At 40.4% G+C, this 16,944-nt stretch overlaps 1 protein-coding gene across 2 annotated transcripts; it reads left to right on the top strand.

Moving 5' to 3' along the window:
- Window positions 1–493: 493 nt before the first annotated feature.
- On the top strand, window positions 494–15,841 carry SLC40A1 (solute carrier family 40 member 1). Of its 2 annotated transcripts, none has more exons than XM_030453889.1 (8): window positions 494–768; window positions 1,028–1,095; window positions 5,360–5,519; window positions 6,327–6,442; window positions 6,724–6,850; window positions 9,774–10,016; window positions 11,844–12,509; window positions 13,633–15,841. In XM_030453889.1, exons 1-8 carry the CDS (start codon window positions 726–728, stop codon window positions 13,950–13,952), a joined length of 1,743 nt encoding a protein of 580 aa, XP_030309749.1. In that variant the 5' UTR covers window positions 494–725; the 3' UTR covers window positions 13,953–15,841. The 2 variants fall into 2 exon arrangements, with proteins under 2 accessions (XP_030309749.1, XP_030309750.1); XM_030453890.1 differs by lacking the exon at window positions 494–768 and adding an exon at window positions 4,442–4,515 and having other exon boundaries at window positions 1,027–1,095.
- Window positions 15,842–16,944: the final 1,103 nt, after the last annotated feature.

The raw sequence follows: 16,944 nt of genomic DNA, 5'->3' as shown, positions 1-16,944 counted from the left end.
ATCAGGTCGGTTAATTCTGCACCATCTTCAGGAGAGCAGAAGGTTGTTTCAGTTAAACAGCTTAAATTTTGTGGGTTTTTTGAAAGGTATGAACTGGGAGCACCATCATTTGCAGGTGTTCCAGCCATAGTTTTGTCATAGATGCTGCTCCTCCTCCAAGCCCAGCTTCCTGATGCAACTGAACATTCAACAATTTCACATGTTTGGAATAGGTCATTAAATAAAAAGGCAGCAGAAGAGAGCCAGCCAAGGAGCCTGTGGCCCACAAGGCAGAAGCACGTTATGACGGCTGTGAAGCACGGCTGCTTGGGGTACTCTGCAGGGCCCTCAGCCCTCCGAGAGCCGCCCTATCCCGGGCTCGGCCCTCCGGAGCGCGGGCGGTGTCGGAGCGGGGCCGGTGTCGGAGCGGGGCCGCCCCCGGGGCGGGGCGGACGGGGGCGGTGCCCGCAGCCGCGTACAAAGGGCGGTGCGCGGCGCAACCCTCGATCCGAAGCCTCTGCGCTTTCAGCAGCCGCGGCCCCGCAGAGCCAGCCGGGCGTCCTACGGCGCTCGGCCCCTCGGCGGCGGAGCAGCGTCCCCGGCCGCCCGCGGCCCATAAGGCTAAGGCTTTCCCACTTCAGCTACAGTGCTAGCTAAGTCGGGGAAGGCAACACGGAGCGAAGCCGCGGGTCCCCTCGCCTTTTATCGGCACCGGACTGTGGCAGCGCTGGGCTGAGCGGGCCGGCATGGCGCGGGGAGCGGAACGGGCGAGCGAGCGGCAGCGCTGCGGTCAGTGCGGGCGGCGGGAGCGGCCCCACCGCCTCTGCCGGGGGCCGGGTGCGGGGCGGGGGGCGAGCGGCCCCGCCGGGACTGCTGCGCAGTGCGGGCCGGGGGGCTCAGCCGCCCGCAAACGCGGTGTGTCCCGGGGGCGGCTTCGCTACGGAAAGGTTGTTGGGATTCTGGCGGCGGCAGGAGTACCCGATGTGTACCGAAATGCGGTGGATGTGCCCGAATCTCCTTTAGCATTTGTTTCTTATTTCTCATTTAGGATCTGTGGTTGCCTATTTTACGTCTGCAAAGTTTCTTCTTTATCTTGGACATGCACTGTCCACTTGGGTAAGTAAAATACTAGCCTGGTAGAAGTGAAGTAGTAGAAGCTGTGACTTATTGAACGTTATTGGTGCTTCCCTAAAAATCTTCACGAAATACCACACCACCAGAAAGACACAGGTCTTGTTACAACACCTTGCCTTTAAGAGTCTTCATAATCTTTACATGGTGTGTTGCAATAGATTCAGTCTCCATTAGTGCAGAGTAATGTAGTACTCAGTTGCTTGAGGGCCTCATTCTATACCTTTTTATGAACCTTAAGTAGGTTCAGAACCATTAAGACTTCTTAGAGTAAGTTCTGAGTGAAGTAGACTCAGGATGGTCTGCAGCAGGATGAGTAGATTGCAACATGTATTTGAAGGGCTTGCATACATACTACATTTAGTAAAGGGAAATTTTCAGTGTTTGCAATGGACCCATCACTGCCACTCTTAGCAGAGCTGTTGAGTGTTAGGGCAATGTCTCCTTTACTGTCAAAATGTTTGGCTTCTAAGATTCTTTCTTTCCTTAAGTAACTTACTACATCTGTTTTTACTTGCTTGCTTGATATTAAAAAAATGAATATGCACTGAAAATAGACAATCTGTTAACATTCTATATAATAAAATAAAGAATATATGCATCTTACAGTAGTATTAAGTCCCCATCCAACGGTGTCATTCAAAAAAGTGTAAAGCTTCCTCCCTCCTGAGATTCCATGTTTTGTCTTTACTGCTGGGTTTGGACTGATTTAATGTGTACTTTATAGAGCACTGGACAAACAGCTGATGCACAGTTACTATATTGCATGCCCAACTCTGGCAGCTCCTGGCTTTCGTTAACCTGAGAGGTTATATTCATGTTTCTGTTAATGGAAGAAGGCTTGGAGTGGTATCAAACACTTGTTTAGACTGATATTTTAGTATTTCTTCACGTTATTGAAGGAGCTGGATGGTGATGTTTCTGTTTGGCTCACTACTTTTCAGGGGCCAGGGTTATTACCTGCAACAGTTCTCAGCAGTGCCCACAAAGTGCCCAGCTGGCAATTTAGCCAGCCCTGCCTGCTCCTCCCCCAGCTCTGCTTCAAAGCTTGGCACTGAGGCTGCCCTTAGAATGCATGAGTAAAGGTGACAAAGCAGAGTTTGAAAGCAATGTCACACACCATAAGAAGTATTATAAGACTGCAAGATGTCTGTTCAGCTGTTTAATAATATTAATAGTATACTCATTGTTACACTTTGTTTTCTTTTGTGCTGAAAATCTTGACTCACAAAACCCCAACCAAACATGCTGAAGCAAGAGAAATAGTTTGGGTTTTTATGTAACTGGGGGCAGGACTATACCTTTCGTATCTCCTGAGCTTTAGGGTTCCTGTAGTCTTGAATTTTTTTGCAAACAAGAACATTAAACAAGCACTTTAATCTTCAGAACTCAAAGTAATACATAATCTTGGTTTTAAAATGGTGGTGTCCACACTACAAAACCTGATAGAAACATGATTTGGGTGTAATTAGGAGAGCTAATTAGGTTTCTGTGTTACTAAGGCATTCCCAAATGCAGAGAGAAGCTGTAAATGATTAAACTTGTCACATCTCCACAGACGTTCAGATTTGAACAAAGTCTGGTCTGTCTTAGGCTCTTGTTCAGTATAGCAGTTGAATGTGTGCTTGGCCTCAGTGAATGAAGAACAGTCCTCTTCTTAGCCTTCCTTAAATGGGCTGGACTGCATTGCTTGACTGCAGTTTCAGACCTTATGCTGTTGTCTTTGTTTCTAATTCTCTGCTGTGTATCGCTTGGCAGTAAAGAACAGAATGGGTTCACCCTCTTGGTGCCAGGCCTAATGCCACAAGTCGGCAACTACCTGGTCTTTATCTGTGCCAGTCAGACCTCAGGAGGACTGTTGGTGGCTTCGGTTCTGGAACCATCCCTAAAAGAGGTGCAGTTAGTTATTTAAGAGTTGAAATACCCATATCTTGAGACATTTTAAAGTGGCATTAGATACATCCAATAAAGACTTTGTCTGTTTCTGAAGGCAGTATTTAGTGTTTAATTTTCAGTAAGTCTTGGTTTGAAATTACATACCTGCTTCAAAACTCTGTAATTCACTGATACAGTTCTCCTGTGACACTCAGTTATCTTTGCTTCCACTCTATGGCTTTTAGTTCTTGAAAGAAACTCATGCTTTCTAGGTTGGAACAGCTTTAGTTATCCCAAAAATGATCTGTGTGAATTGGCTACATCCAAATGCTCTGGGTAAGTGTGTTGGATAAGGTTGAACAGAGCTCATAGGCTCCTTCAGTAAGTTGTGTAACAAAATCATTGTCTCACTGGAGTCAAAGGAATCCTCATGGGACTTTCAGGTGACATCAGGGGTGTAATTCTTGACAGTAGTTGCTGGCACTGACTTCACCATATACACACTTTTTAAAGGAAATGCTTTTTTCATCTTGTCAGAATTCAAACACCTTTACCTAAAGGAAGAAACCCACTCTGAATTTCTGTCACAATTTTAATGTGAAAATACTCTTTTGGCTTATTTTTCTAGCTTAATAAGCAGTTACTTGAGCTAATAAAAACTTAATTTGTCCACCTACATGTACTTTGAGTTAAATTCACTAAAGAGGTATCTCATCCCTGTGTTTTCATTGCTAGAATACTTTCTATGTACTTCTACTAACCATGGAATAAAAGTGGAATATGTTTTTATATATTTTCTACTCTGGAGTTTGAAAATTGTTTTATTATATACAAGAGTGCACATCTAAGCTGAAAATTGTTATGTGTGCATCTTCTCATTTGTTTTAGTTAGAAAAGGTCCAAAATACCCAGAGTTTTTCCATTAGCAAGTGAAGTTTTTCATCCCACATGATTGGAGTGTAATTTGTTTTCTGCCTATGGTTAAGGAACCAATGTTTATGCATTACAGTGTTTGAAGATCCCTCCTTCACAAGCTTCAGCAATATTAACAGGGGAATTCTTGTTCTGTGGCTATACAACACTGAAGACTTTAATCAAATTTTGCAGTAACTCTGACCCTCCCAAGCAGTATATTTTATATGCATCTCATGCATGCAGTGCTCTATGATATATTAGTTTTGGCAAACATAGCTTTTTTAAAAGTGCTTTTAAATTACACCTCCACCAGTCCTTTAGAATATTTAAGGTCCTTAGCAATTTGCACTCTTTGTATCATGTATAAATGCTTGTCTGAGATAAGGCAGGAGAAGAAAACAGTTTCATGTGTGGTTTATAAAATGGTAACATCAGGACTTGTGCTAAGCAAACCATGTGCCCTAGAATAGCATAAATGATTTCTAGTCATCTGCTTTGGTTTTGATTACATAAAGCATTTTCTGTACTTCATTTCTTGCAGTATGTTAAAAAATTGAGATGTGACTCCCATCATGTGACAACATAAAAACCTCTCCTTTCATTAGCAAGCCACAGGTCTGTTTGGTAGCAAAACTAAATGTTTTAAACAGTATGAAAGTTACTTCACTTGGACATGTTTTTTAGCATTTTGGGCTTCTTTCTTTTTCACTTGTAGTAAGTGATAGCAGAACATGAAAACGTAGCACTAGGTTAAGCTAGCAGTAAGCTGAATAGTTTGAACTAGCAATGAGTTTGCAATTGTTTGCAACAATCAATGCTAAGATTGAGCAATCTTATGCCAGTGCTTAACACTACTGAAAAGTGCAAAAGTCCTTTGACTTCAGAAGCTTCAGTTAGCATTTAGGACACCACCTTCCTTGATTTACCCATGTCTGTCCTAGATTACACTTCCTTTGGCTTCGCTGGCTCTTGTCTTTTAAAGGAGTATTTAAGCTTTGATCATCTAAGAGCAAACTGCTGTCTGGAAAAATTATTTAAATAGTATTAATAATAAATCAATCTCTTGCTAATATTTGGTCTGTGCTGTAAAATCTCTGTAAGGTTTTTGAGGCTTGTTGGATTTGGCTGGCAATGTGTTTCTGTTATGTGATATTTGATAATATCTGGGGGGGTTTGCCATGGTATTACAAAGTGTAATGATGCATTTGATTAGGACAGATGATTTTAGTGATGCTGGGATAAAATCAGTGGTGACAGGATCTAGTTATCAAAAAAACCCCAAACCAACTTCCAGAATTAAATAACAAAAACCCAATGCAAAAAATCCCCACACCCCAGCCCTGTGTGTGTAACAAACCTTTATTTAATACAGGCTTTTGTCAGGGCATTAGTCTACACCTTGTCTGCTTGCAAAATGTAAATACTAATGCTGTGTGTGTACTCTCTGTTAATCTTAAAGGGAGATCGTATGTGGCATTTTGCTGTGTCTGTGTTCCTGGTTGAACTTTATGGGAACAGCTTACTCCTGACTGCAGTCTATGGACTGGTTGTGGCGGGATCAGTTCTTCTCCTGGGAGCCCTTATTGGAGACTGGGTGGACAAGAACTCCAGGCTCAAAGGTTAGATGCCTAGAGCAGATTATTTCTTTAAGGATGGACAAAATTAATGTGGCAAGATAAAGCTGACAGACTTCAACTCCTCAAGTCAAATATAAGAACAGGGTTTGCTCAGGTGTGTTTTTGTTTGCTTTTTTTTAAAGAAGGGTGTTGTTTCAGAGTGGGAATGATTATCCAAAGGTAGTGTCAAAGACAGGAAAAAAATTGTTTCACATCATGGTATGTCCACTACTTGGGCTAAACCTGTATGATACCTAGAGAGGCATGGATATACAAAAGATAAGAAGCACAAAACAGATAAAGATTACAGACCATATTCTTTACAGTCTACTACTAACATACACTCACGTTATTTGTTGTCTTCTGTCTAGATACAGACATCTTCCTCTGAAGTAGAAACATTTGTATTATCTGTATTTTAAATATGTATCCTCTAGTTTGTTTTATAAATAACATGGCATCAGTCCCATGGCACACTGGAGATGAATGTTAGGGACTCAAGCTAACTCTTGTTTTTAACCCCTTAAAAATAATATCAGCATTTAATCAGGTTTGGGTTTTGACTGAGAAGATTTATTTGGACTGTAAATTGCTAAGAACTATAAAATGACATCAAGCATTGATTTGTTTCTCTAGCAATAAGAGATTCAAAATCTGATACTAAGTATACATTTGCTGCTTATATTAGGGGGGAGAATAGGAAAATTATTTAAAGAATCCGTGCATGTTTCTTAATTATAACCTTCTTAAGCTTATGGTTAGCTCATTGTTATGTTTGTAACTGTTGCTTTTTGTTTCAATTGAAAACAGTGGCCCAGACATCCTTGGTTGTACAGAATACATCTGTCATCCTGTGTGGTATTATCCTGATGATTATCTTCCTGTTTAAGACACAACTTTTGACCTTATACCATGGATGGCTTCTTGTGAGTGCTTAACCTTGTTATTAAGGAATTAACTCACAAAGAAACTTTGGGGAGCTTGGGAGGTGGATTAATGTTTCTTTGTCTTGTGGGTCTAGGTGTGTAAACAGAGATGACTGTGTTTTCTGTCATGAATTTCAAAGAGTTGGTCTTGTTTTGTGTGGAAAATAACACTAAATGTACAGTTTCATATGTAAAGGTCTTTTCTGGTTGTCCAGGGGAGGAGTGGATCTCTTTCTTCAACAAGTTTCTCATGCTGTGACTCTCTCCCCCTGTTTCTCCAGACGATGTGCTATATCCTGGTTATCACCATAGCAAATATTGCCAATTTGGCCAGCACTGCCACAGCCATCACAATTCAGAGGGACTGGATTGTTGTGGTTGCAGGGGAAGACAGAAGCAAACTGGCAGGTGAAAAATGTTGTCTTTTTAATAATTTAAATGTATTTATTTACTTACTTTCAAGCTCAGTTTTTAGATGAGAGTTTTACAGAGCTCAGCACATAAATTTGAGTTTCAGATATGAGAAAAGAGCAGATAGAAAGGGCAGCCTTTACTTGCTTCTTCCCCGCTTTGGACTACACTTGCTGAGATAGGAAATCACTGCTGTGATTAAAATTTGGGTTAGGCATCCCTAGACTTGTTTTGTTCTTTTAGTCCCACTGCAGCTTTGTCAAGAAAACTTTATTCTTTCTGAATAAATAAACACCACACTCTTAAATCAAATAACCAATGCGTAATAGAAGAGCTATTTAACTTCCAGACACTTAAAGCCAAGTGTTGCAATACTTTATTTTTAGGTCCCTGAAATGAAACAGAAAACTATTGCGTAACTGGGCTCCTCACAGAGGGATCAAAGAAAGAAGTAAATGAGAGTGAAGTCCAGAACAGTATGCAGGCAGATGAGGAAAATGTTAGTAGGAAATGCTGTACATGCAGATGCATTAGAGGTTTAACTCGGAGCTGTGAATGCTTCTTCAGTTGGAAATGAAAACTCTGTACTCCTTTGACACGTGATACCTCTGATATTAGACTATAGACGTAACCTTTTTTTGCCTAGTGAGTATTTTTCCTTTTTATTGTTGTTCTTTTTGCTCTTTCTTGCACAGTGACATGGCATTACTAGGTGAGAGAATGAGTTCCCATTCAAAATCTGCTGCAGCTTGTTGGTCATGACACTAGTTGGATGTGAGAGATTGTTTGGCATCCTCCCCAAGGACACACTGAAGTTGATTCTCCTTTGCTGGGGGTGGCTTGTAGCCACAGGGCCATTCACACCAAGGGATGTATGACTGAGTTTTGGTTGTGCTGCTGCTCTAATTGTAACAGGCAGTGTGGGAAGCAGCATGCTTTGTAATGAACTTGGGCAAGCTATGTGGGCTCTGAATCCCTTCTCTAAGAGGACTTAAGCCTTCCCAGATAGAGGAACTGATACTGACATGCAAACAAGGCACATAGGAGCTTAACATTGCCAAGACGTTCACAGCTCACTAAAGTAACTCTGGGACAAAAGCTCTCAGTGTGACACTTGTGTGCCAGACTTCGTGCCGAGACAGCATTTCAGATTCTGGACCCTAATTTTGTATGAAGCAGCTTAAATTGCCCCAGAAGTTTAGTTTATGTGCCAGAGTCCTTGTAGGGATTTGAATCCTGTATTGTAGATTTATTTTTAATGTTTATCTGCAATGAAGGCATCTCATTTTCCCGTGGCTAGATGCAATAAAAGTGTCTTAGATGTTTTCATTTCCCAGTAAACAAGTTTTCCACCCAAGACATTTATTTTAACCTTGCAGTGCCTTTCTAGGTCATGCCTTTTGTAGAGCAGGTTAACTTTGTGAGTCACAAGGAGAAAAATATCATTTATGCATAAAAGGGTTAAGTTCTAATGGTTCTCATTAACATTTCTTCCTGTGTCAGATTTTATTTACCACGTCATCTCTTCAATCCCTGTGCTACTTAATACACATGAGATAAGGTAGAGACCACACCTGCAGAGAACTGCTGCATGGGAGGCAGTCCTGCTTCTGCACTGCTTCATGATCTCAGGGAGAATTCCATGACCACCTATAAATTGCACCCCAAAAAATCAGGCAAGGTGAAACTCAAACTCTGATGCACCTTGATTTAAAAACAAAAAAACTCCATGAAATAAGCACCTCAGTTCAATAAATCTGTCTTATTCAGCCTGGTTTTTAAATGTGTTGAATCATAGTGTAACTCAGAGACTGCTGAAATTCCTTAACTTATAAAATTAAACACCAGCAAGGACTTTATACCATTCTGTCCATCTTTGTGCTGTTAACCCTTCCTCAAAAATGAGCCCTAGGTGAGTAAGTTAGTAAAACAGGCAAATAAAAAATTACCTTGGCTTCCCCTTCTTCATTGGCTTTGATGAATTTTTCCATTCACTCTTACTTTACCTTTCCTGAGGAAATACTAGCCCTATCCAAATAACTGAAAACAAAGCTTAGTTCTTGGAATTTGCAAAGCCAAATATTATACAGGTGTTAGTTAACCATCAGTCAGGTAGTTGACAGTGACTTGGAGTTCTAGTAGAGTAACAAATATTTCTTTGAGTGGCAAGGAGCAGTTCTCTGTAGGTTCAAAAACCAGTTTCACTTGTCCTTCCTTTAGAGCAGAACTCTAAAATGGGTCTGATAAGTACTTCTAAGCAGGCTGAAGCCTTGATGCACAAAACCCATGTGTCTGGCAACTTCTAAGTGTGGAGCAATGGTCCCATTAATTGGAAACCTCCAGGAGCTCAGAGGGTATAATGCCACTGTAGTGGATAAGACTGGGGAGGATGAGACACCCCCTCCCAGCAAATGGAAGATGAATTCATGCTAAGAATGGGTTGCTTGTTTTGATCATGAACATCAAAGTGTGGAACTGAAAGGAGTGAGGACTTTGCTCAGTGACTTCTGAGAGTGCCTCCAACTGCTGTCAATCATTGTAACTTGATAAGGAAATTTAAAGCCAATTTCAAAGGTCTGCTGCTATCATGGTGGGTACTGTGGTCACCCATTATTAGAAGTAAGTGCAGGAGATTAAGAAATACATGGGCCAGTATTGGGAGATAGTTGTTAAAATTATCTTTACATGAAAGGATTTCATCATATGTCTGATGCTGAGCATGCTGGGTTTGAATGTTACAGAGAGGTGCTTAGGAGTCTGTAATGTCACCAGGATGTGAGGGTAATCTCCTCCTGGAATCACAGCTGGGGCAGGACTTCTTAGCTTGATGTGTATTCATGTGCAATCTTCAATTATGTTAGTGACTGTTTCATTGGAAGTGTTCAGCAGTTACTTCATACCATCAAATCCTTTCTGACAGATATGAATGCCACAATAAGAAGAATTGATCAGTTGACCAATATCTTGGCCCCAATGGCAGTTGGTCAGATAATGACATTTGGCTCCCCGATGATTGGCTGTGGATTCATTTCTGGCTGGAACCTGGTGTCAATGTGTGTGGAATATCTGCTGCTCTGGAAGGTTTATCAGAAAACCCCAACTCTGGCTCTCAAATCTGCAAAAGTCGAAGAATCGGAACTGAAACAGCTGAACGTAAAGAAAGGTATTAAACCCCCAAAAGGAACTGTTCAGATCCACAGTACATCCACTCTCTTAGTCAAACTGGTGATTTTTGTCTTCTACAGACACTGCTTTGACACTGTGTAGCTTTCTGCTCATAGCTTGAGGGTTTTAGGCTTTGGATATAGATACCTGGGACTCTTAAGTGACAGTATTATGTGTAGGTATTAGAAGAACACCATAAAATGCAGCCTAAGAGTGAATTCTTTCCTTCTTAGATAATCTGTTAAGATGAAGTCTGGCCTGTGTACTTAGGCTTAATGCTGAGGAATGCTCCTGTCCATCTATACCACAGCTGACAAATCCTTCTGCTCTGTAATGCCTATGAGCAAAACAGCCTCTGTGGGGCTCCTTCTTGCTAACTCATCTCTGTTTACTCATAGTACTAACAGGCTTTCAGGAGGTTGTAGAATTTGTGGTAGTATTTCTAGTCTGGAATGTTTGAGTGAGTTCCACATCCTGCAGGAAATGATGGAGGGGGAAAAAAAATAAATCTACTTTAACGTACCCTTCCAAGCTGAAAAACTAGGATTTGCAGTGTAGATGGCTGTGACTATAAGCAGCTGTAAAACTGGTACTAACATTATTTTAAGTAGTTTTAATTTCTGATATTAAGACTGTTTCAGAAGCAGATTTTTTGTTATGAAGCATTTGAAACATCAGATACTAGACTAAAAAACATAAGCCTTATTTTGTTGATTTTCAACATAGCTTCAGCTTACAGTAGTATTCACATACTGCTAGGGGCTCCTAGCCACAATATGCTGTGGAGTTTTTGACCGAAAAAATATAAAGAACTTCTGTTTTTTATTTAAAAGCAGTCTGTTTTTCAATATATTGACAGATAGAAGCCTGCTATTAGAAGTGCTGAAGAGATGTATCTGTTCCCAGCCACAAGATCCATTGTGGTGGTGGTTGGTCCAGTAAGCTGTTGGACTAGGCAGCCTAGGACAGGCAGCAAGATAAAGAGCATAGAAAGCTCTTTGGCTTTGGAACTGGCTCTTGAATGCTTTTAAAGAATGAGACATTTAGCAAGTGTTAGAATGTAGGAAACATGTCTTTATTTTTCTGTTGCAGTATGGTGATTTCAGTAGAGAACTTGCATGTCTAAAAGTTGCAGGGATACTTCATTTGTCTCACTGGCTGCATGTGGAATTTGTTTCAGACTTGACTGTATAAAAATACTGTTCAGGCATCCAAACATTTGTAACATTTCTATCTGCATTACTAATCTAAATGCTGCTGTGGGTTTCCTTGGCTTGTTGTTTGTGACTGGTGGAGGTGCCTTCCTCTTAGAGCGAAAATGGAACTGTAGAAAATTGTGGGCTGAGATTTTTGAGTGAAGTATTGAAAGCTTTTGGCTTTGGTAGGCTTCAGGCTTTGGTTCTTCTTCTGGGATGTGAAATATTGGCAGATGTTTTAAATATTCCCTACTTTCAGTGGTTACTGCATTTAAACATCCAAAGCTATGCTGAAAGGCCACCTAATGGCATTCATTAAGCTGATAACTTCCTTATGGAAACAGAACATTCAGTCAAGTCTGTTAGAAAGAAGCAGGGCATGCTTTCTTTTATCACAGTTCAATTAAATAATTTTAAATGGATGGGGATAAACTTTAATTGATCTGCCTGTACCTATGAGATTTAAGGATACTTTAAACCATTTAAGTTACTGGAGGAAGATGGATTGCAGAACTTAACTGATACGCTCGGTGCAGCAGTGAATTTATTACCTCAAACAATCGTCTGGCAGTTTACACTCCTCATTTTGCAGGCAGGAGGGTATCTAACAGTTCCATTTCTGTTTGCAGAGGGTGAGATGAAGCCTGCTGAAGGAGTGCAGTTAATTGTTGAGAAGGATGTAACTGGCTTTGAGCCCCAAGAGGAGAAGGAAGTCGGCTGCACTGCCCGGATTGCTGAACCTTTCATCACGTTTCGTGATGGATGGGTTGCGTACTACAACCAGCCAGTGTTTCTTGCAGGCATGGGTCTGGCATTTCTGTATATGACTGTTCTGGGCTTTGATTGTATTACTACAGGCTATGCATACACTCAGGGTTTGAGTGGCTCTGTGCTAAGCCTCCTGATGGGTGCCTCGGCAGTCACTGGAATCATGGGAACAGTAGCTTTCACTTGGCTTCGTCGCAAATGTGGCCTGGTCCGCACGGGCCTGATTTCTGGAGTGGCTCAGTTTGCTTGTCTGGTCTTATGTGTCATCTCTGTATTCATGCCTGGAAGTCCTATGGATTTGACCGTTTCCCCCTTTGCTGACATCAGTGCCAGACTGTTTGAAACTGAACCCTTACCTACTATAGCATCTCCAGAAGTTAACCCTGAAGTGGTTCTTGCAACTGGAATGCTCAACTTGTTAAACGGGTCTGCTCCTCCTGCTATCAGTGACCCAGAGATGAGTCCTGAGCCTGTGCCTTTACTCTCTGTTAGTCTCCTGTTTGCAGGAGTCATTGCTGCTAGAGTTGGTAAGTATTATGTCTCTGCTAAAATCTGATCTATTGACTGCTTTTAATTGGAAAAATTACAGTGCCTGTCAACAAAATACAAACTTGAGTTTAGAACTGCAGGCTACAGTTGGCATGTTGTATCACCTGTGTAAGGCTTAATTCATTATGCTTCACATAAAAATGCAGTGATCTGGGCAAGAGTATCACCAGGGCAAGGGTCTGCAGTACTAATTTCTTACATACAATCTATCACTAATAGGAGAAAAGTTACCACATTTGGGAATGGATGTAACTCTTTTGCAGTGCTCATCTCTAAATCATCTTCCTTCACAATCAAACAAAACCATTTGTTCTATAGGAACTGGAACTAAGCACACCTGCCATAAAATCATTCAAATGTAGCAGTTTACTGGACCAATCCATGAATGAAATTAATTGTCTAACCTTTGAACTTGTGACCACCAAAGGAGTTTAGAACAGAAACTTTGATTTGGATGACAGCTGTCTATTTTGAGGGATTTCTGGTCTAGTGCTAATATCTGCCAACAGAAGAGGAAGTCAAATACATACTTGTAAGGAACAGTGATTCTCATCTGTAGAACTATTATACTCTTGATTCCTACAGCTTTTGCTGAACTTGGAGGCATAATATACTTGATTCATGTGTACCAAGTTTGTTTGCAAGATAAACTTTAAAATGTAATAATTAGTGGACTAAAACAGGATAGATGCTAATGTCAGTGGAGACTCTTGTACATTATTCTGTATTCTGCATAGTTTAAAATGTTTTCATTTGATTGCAAATAATCTTGTGCAAAACTTTGCTGGTTTGCTAGCTACATTTGCTATTTAAAAAAGGAACAGGTGAGCAGAACACTGTTAAACTGATTGATATGTTGAAGCAAGTTGTGACTGGCAAGTTAATGTGTTGAGCTGTCTGTGTTATTTCAGGAAATACCAATAAGAGGAAAGTAAATTGATCTTAACTGTCAGTGTGAAATCTGGTGTAGTCTGACAGGAGGCTAGATTGTCCTGTGCATTTTTAGTAGAAGTGTTTGAAAGTATGAACTGAATTAGATCAGTAGTGAAAGCTTACCCTGAGAAGCCCAGTGGTAAGACTAACTCTTTCTTCTCTCCATAGGCCTTTGGTCCTTTGATTTGACTGTCACACAGTTGCTTCAAGAAAACGTAGTAGAATCTGAAAGAGGCATCATAAACGGTGTCCAAAACTCCATGAATTATCTTCTTGACTTGCTGCACTTCATCATGGTCATCTTGGCCCCAAACCCTGAAGCTTTTGGCTTATTGGTGCTTATTTCTGTGTCTTTTGTTGCAATGGGCCACATAATGTACTTCAGATTTGCCCAGAAAAGCTTGGGAAAACAACTCTTTATTTGTTGCACTCCAGATCCCAAAGCAGTCTCTGACAGTTCACCACCTGGTAACACATCTACTGTCTGAAAGGATCCACTTCTTTTACTAACTTGCTACACAAATATCATGGTTAAACACATATACTGCCTTTTGTGAGCCTAGCTAAGGTGTTTCTCTAGAGTTGAATGTATAACAAGTTTTTGAGGAGGGTGTCCCAAGAGAGTTAAAATTCATCTTACAGTGACCCTGTAAAAATGTTTCACGTTTGGCAGAGGACAAGGTAGTTGTCCATCACTGTCCCCCCAGTGATACTTTGCAGTTACATGTACTCAGTTTCTTCCTGAATTCTGAATAATTCTTGTGCTCACCCAGCAAAATGAGGGGTTTTAGTTGCTTCAGAATCATGTGATAAGAGTATTGGTTTTATGGTGTTTTTCTCTGTATTTCCCTTACTATGAACAGTTCTGCTCCCCTCTCTTCTCAGATTGGCACAACCAGCCTTGCTGGATTCCTGAAGTGAACTCGAGTTCTGATATTTTCTCAAAATACTTTTTCAGTATTCTGTCTGTTTTGGTTTAACTTTAAAGAAACACCTTTGTGTAGGTTTTTTGCATGTTTCCTTCCAAATTAAGAGAGTGCTAGGTACAAGACATTGTATTACACTTTTGTTGCACTTTGTTAGGTAATAGGTAGCCTCATTTTAGCAGAAGCTATTGATGTAACATTCTGAAGCATGGCTTTAATTGCAAACTGCAGGTCTGCTCAGGTCTGTAGCAGAAAGTGCTAAGGTCAGGAGTACTGGTACACAAGGGTGAAGTCTAGGGCTATCTTAGTTTTTGCCTTGGAGTATAAGCAGCTTTAGTTTCTTTTCAGATGCTATTGTTTTCAGACACCCTATTAAAGCCTGATATATTGGAAAATTATTAATATTCTGGGCAGGAAAAGTAAAAAAGTGGATTACTTGCATTTATGTTTTATATATTTGTGAATTTCTGACTTAGTTTGTTCTCAAATACCACTGAAACAATGAGATGTTTTACCATGTGGCCCTCTAAAGCAACTTCAGAGCAATGCAGAATTATCCCTCCGATTTTCAAGAAGTTCTTGCTTTGTGTATTTTATTTTTTTTTTTACCCTGCATGTGTACTAACACAGTATGTCCACAGTCACTAACTCTGTGTGCACTTTAGCAGAAACTGCTCTATGCACTTTGTTTTCTCAGTAGAGTTGACCCTGGTGGTGTTCTGAGGTTTCTTGTGGCATAACAGTTCGACTTCTAAACATAAACCTTCAAATGTTTGTTTGCCAAATAAGCAGTATGCAAAAAACACACATCAGCATCTTGTGAAAAGTATTCTCTTTAATTTTTAAGATTTCTTTTTTATTTTTAGGTACTGTCCTTAACAGTCATCTGTGTTGCCAGACTTCAGCCCTGGAATGTGAGCATGTGAACTCCAGTGACATTAAAGGCACCACACCAGGGCTGAATCCAGGCCTTTCAGCTGAAAATTTGTAATGATTACATTATAGATCAAGCTAAATAGAATGTAAAAAAACGTGTAGTGGCATTTGTCTTGGATACAAAATATTGTAAGAGGAGGAAAGTGAATGGGAAGCCAACTTACAAGCAATACACTTGTAGCCCTCAGTGTTCAGTAACTGGATGTAACAATTTTTTCTCCTCTAATGGACCAAACCTGCTCTGTTACTGAAAGTTTCTCAGGGATGTTTTCACTAGGTTTATAAGTGTTTCTACTTCGACCAAGCTTTTGGGCTTTGTTTTGATATAAAAAGTAAAATATGTTAGAGTAGTTTTAAAAATTGGGGCTCAGTCCTGAATGTAACTTCTTAAGGAAAAGGGAATTTAAGTCAGAAGACAAACTAAACTTACCTAGACCTGTCAAATATGCCCACAGGATCACCTATGCAGTGTGTGATAAGTACACCAGTAAATAAAATACCTTTGATTTGCCAAATGTTTTCTCATGTGTATCTAATCTGAATTCTGACCAGTTTTGAATGTTGCTGAATATAAGTGAAGGTAGCCCAAATGCCAGGGAGTGTCTCAGTACTGCACTTAGGTGAACATCTGGATGCCACTATCTGTGTTGGCCTCACTGGCTGCCAGGGAGACACAGCTGAAAATGCAGCTTCTTGTGGGCTGTTGATAGCCTGGAGAACCCAGTGTGCCTAAACCACACACCCCAGAGAGGCTGTGTTCCTGAAGAATACAAAGAATTCAAAGAAAAAAGAAAAAAAAAGAAAGAATTCAAACACAACAAATAGAGCAAGGAGCATACTATGTTCCTGTCTCTTCCCAAAGTTGTTCTTTTGTTTTTTGTTTTGGTTTGTTTGGTTTTGGTTGGTTTTTTTTTAAGAGCAATGAAGCCTTACTTGAGTCAAGTAACAGTGTGTTTCCTAAATATTTTATTAGATAGTGCAGTCTCAAGTCCAAAAATAGTATTGTTAGGGGACTGGACCTTTCTGTATTTTACACATACTATTGCTAGGATTCATGTGTGCAGGTAGCTAGAAGGCAAGATAATTTTAAAAGAGAAGAAAGGTGGATGCTAGCAAAGAGGTCCTCATGGGAAGTCTTCTATGTATTGGATGTCAAAGAAATGTATGCTGCTTGAGCACAGCCCAGTTGTGTGTAAGGTTGAGATGTACACAGACACCTGTACTGATTAGTGCTTTGAAGCAATGTGGAGCCTGAAGCCTTACTTAGCAGGACTTTCATGAAGTAAGAATTTCTGGCCTTGTATTTATTTATTTTTTAAAAAAATGTGTCCAATTTGGATGAAAACTGCCCTTAAAATGTACGCACTAAAAAAAATCAATCCTACCAGAATAGCATATTTTATTATACAACTTTATGCTGGACATAGTATTGATTTTATGTATTACTGTTGTAAAAGCTGATTAATAAATTTGCATAAAAATGTATCTGTCCTGTATTATTCAGTTTGTGGGCAACTCAGCATGCTATATTTAGCATGGAGCCTGCAGATGAAGGTTTTCCTCAGTGATGGGATCAGAATGCCCATGAAGCACAAGCAAGTAGAACTCAGGGGGAAGC

The sequence above is a fragment of the Calypte anna genome, chromosome 7, assembly GCF_003957555.1.
Source record: "Calypte anna isolate BGI_N300 chromosome 7, bCalAnn1_v1.p, whole genome shotgun sequence".
NCBI classification, from domain to species: Eukaryota; Metazoa; Chordata; class Aves; order Apodiformes; family Trochilidae; genus Calypte; species Calypte anna.
The sequence above is the reverse complement of the archived record's forward strand: the minus strand, read 5'-3'. Positions and strand labels throughout refer to the sequence as shown.

What these genes read in the sequence shown, in the direction of transcription:
- SLC40A1 (XM_030453889.1), top strand. Translation starts at nt 726, where the DNA reads ATGGCGCGGGGAGCGGAACGGGCGAGCGAGCGGCAGCGCTGCG. An exon ending in GACATGCACTGTCCACTTGG is followed by an intron (nt 1,096 to 5,359) that starts GTAAGTAAAATA and finishes TTAATCTTAAAG; the next exon opens with GGAGATCGTATGTGGCATTT. An exon ending in ACAGCTGAACGTAAAGAAAG is followed by an intron (nt 10,017 to 11,843) that starts GTATTAAACCCC and finishes TTCTGTTTGCAG; the next exon opens with AGGGTGAGATGAAGCCTGCT.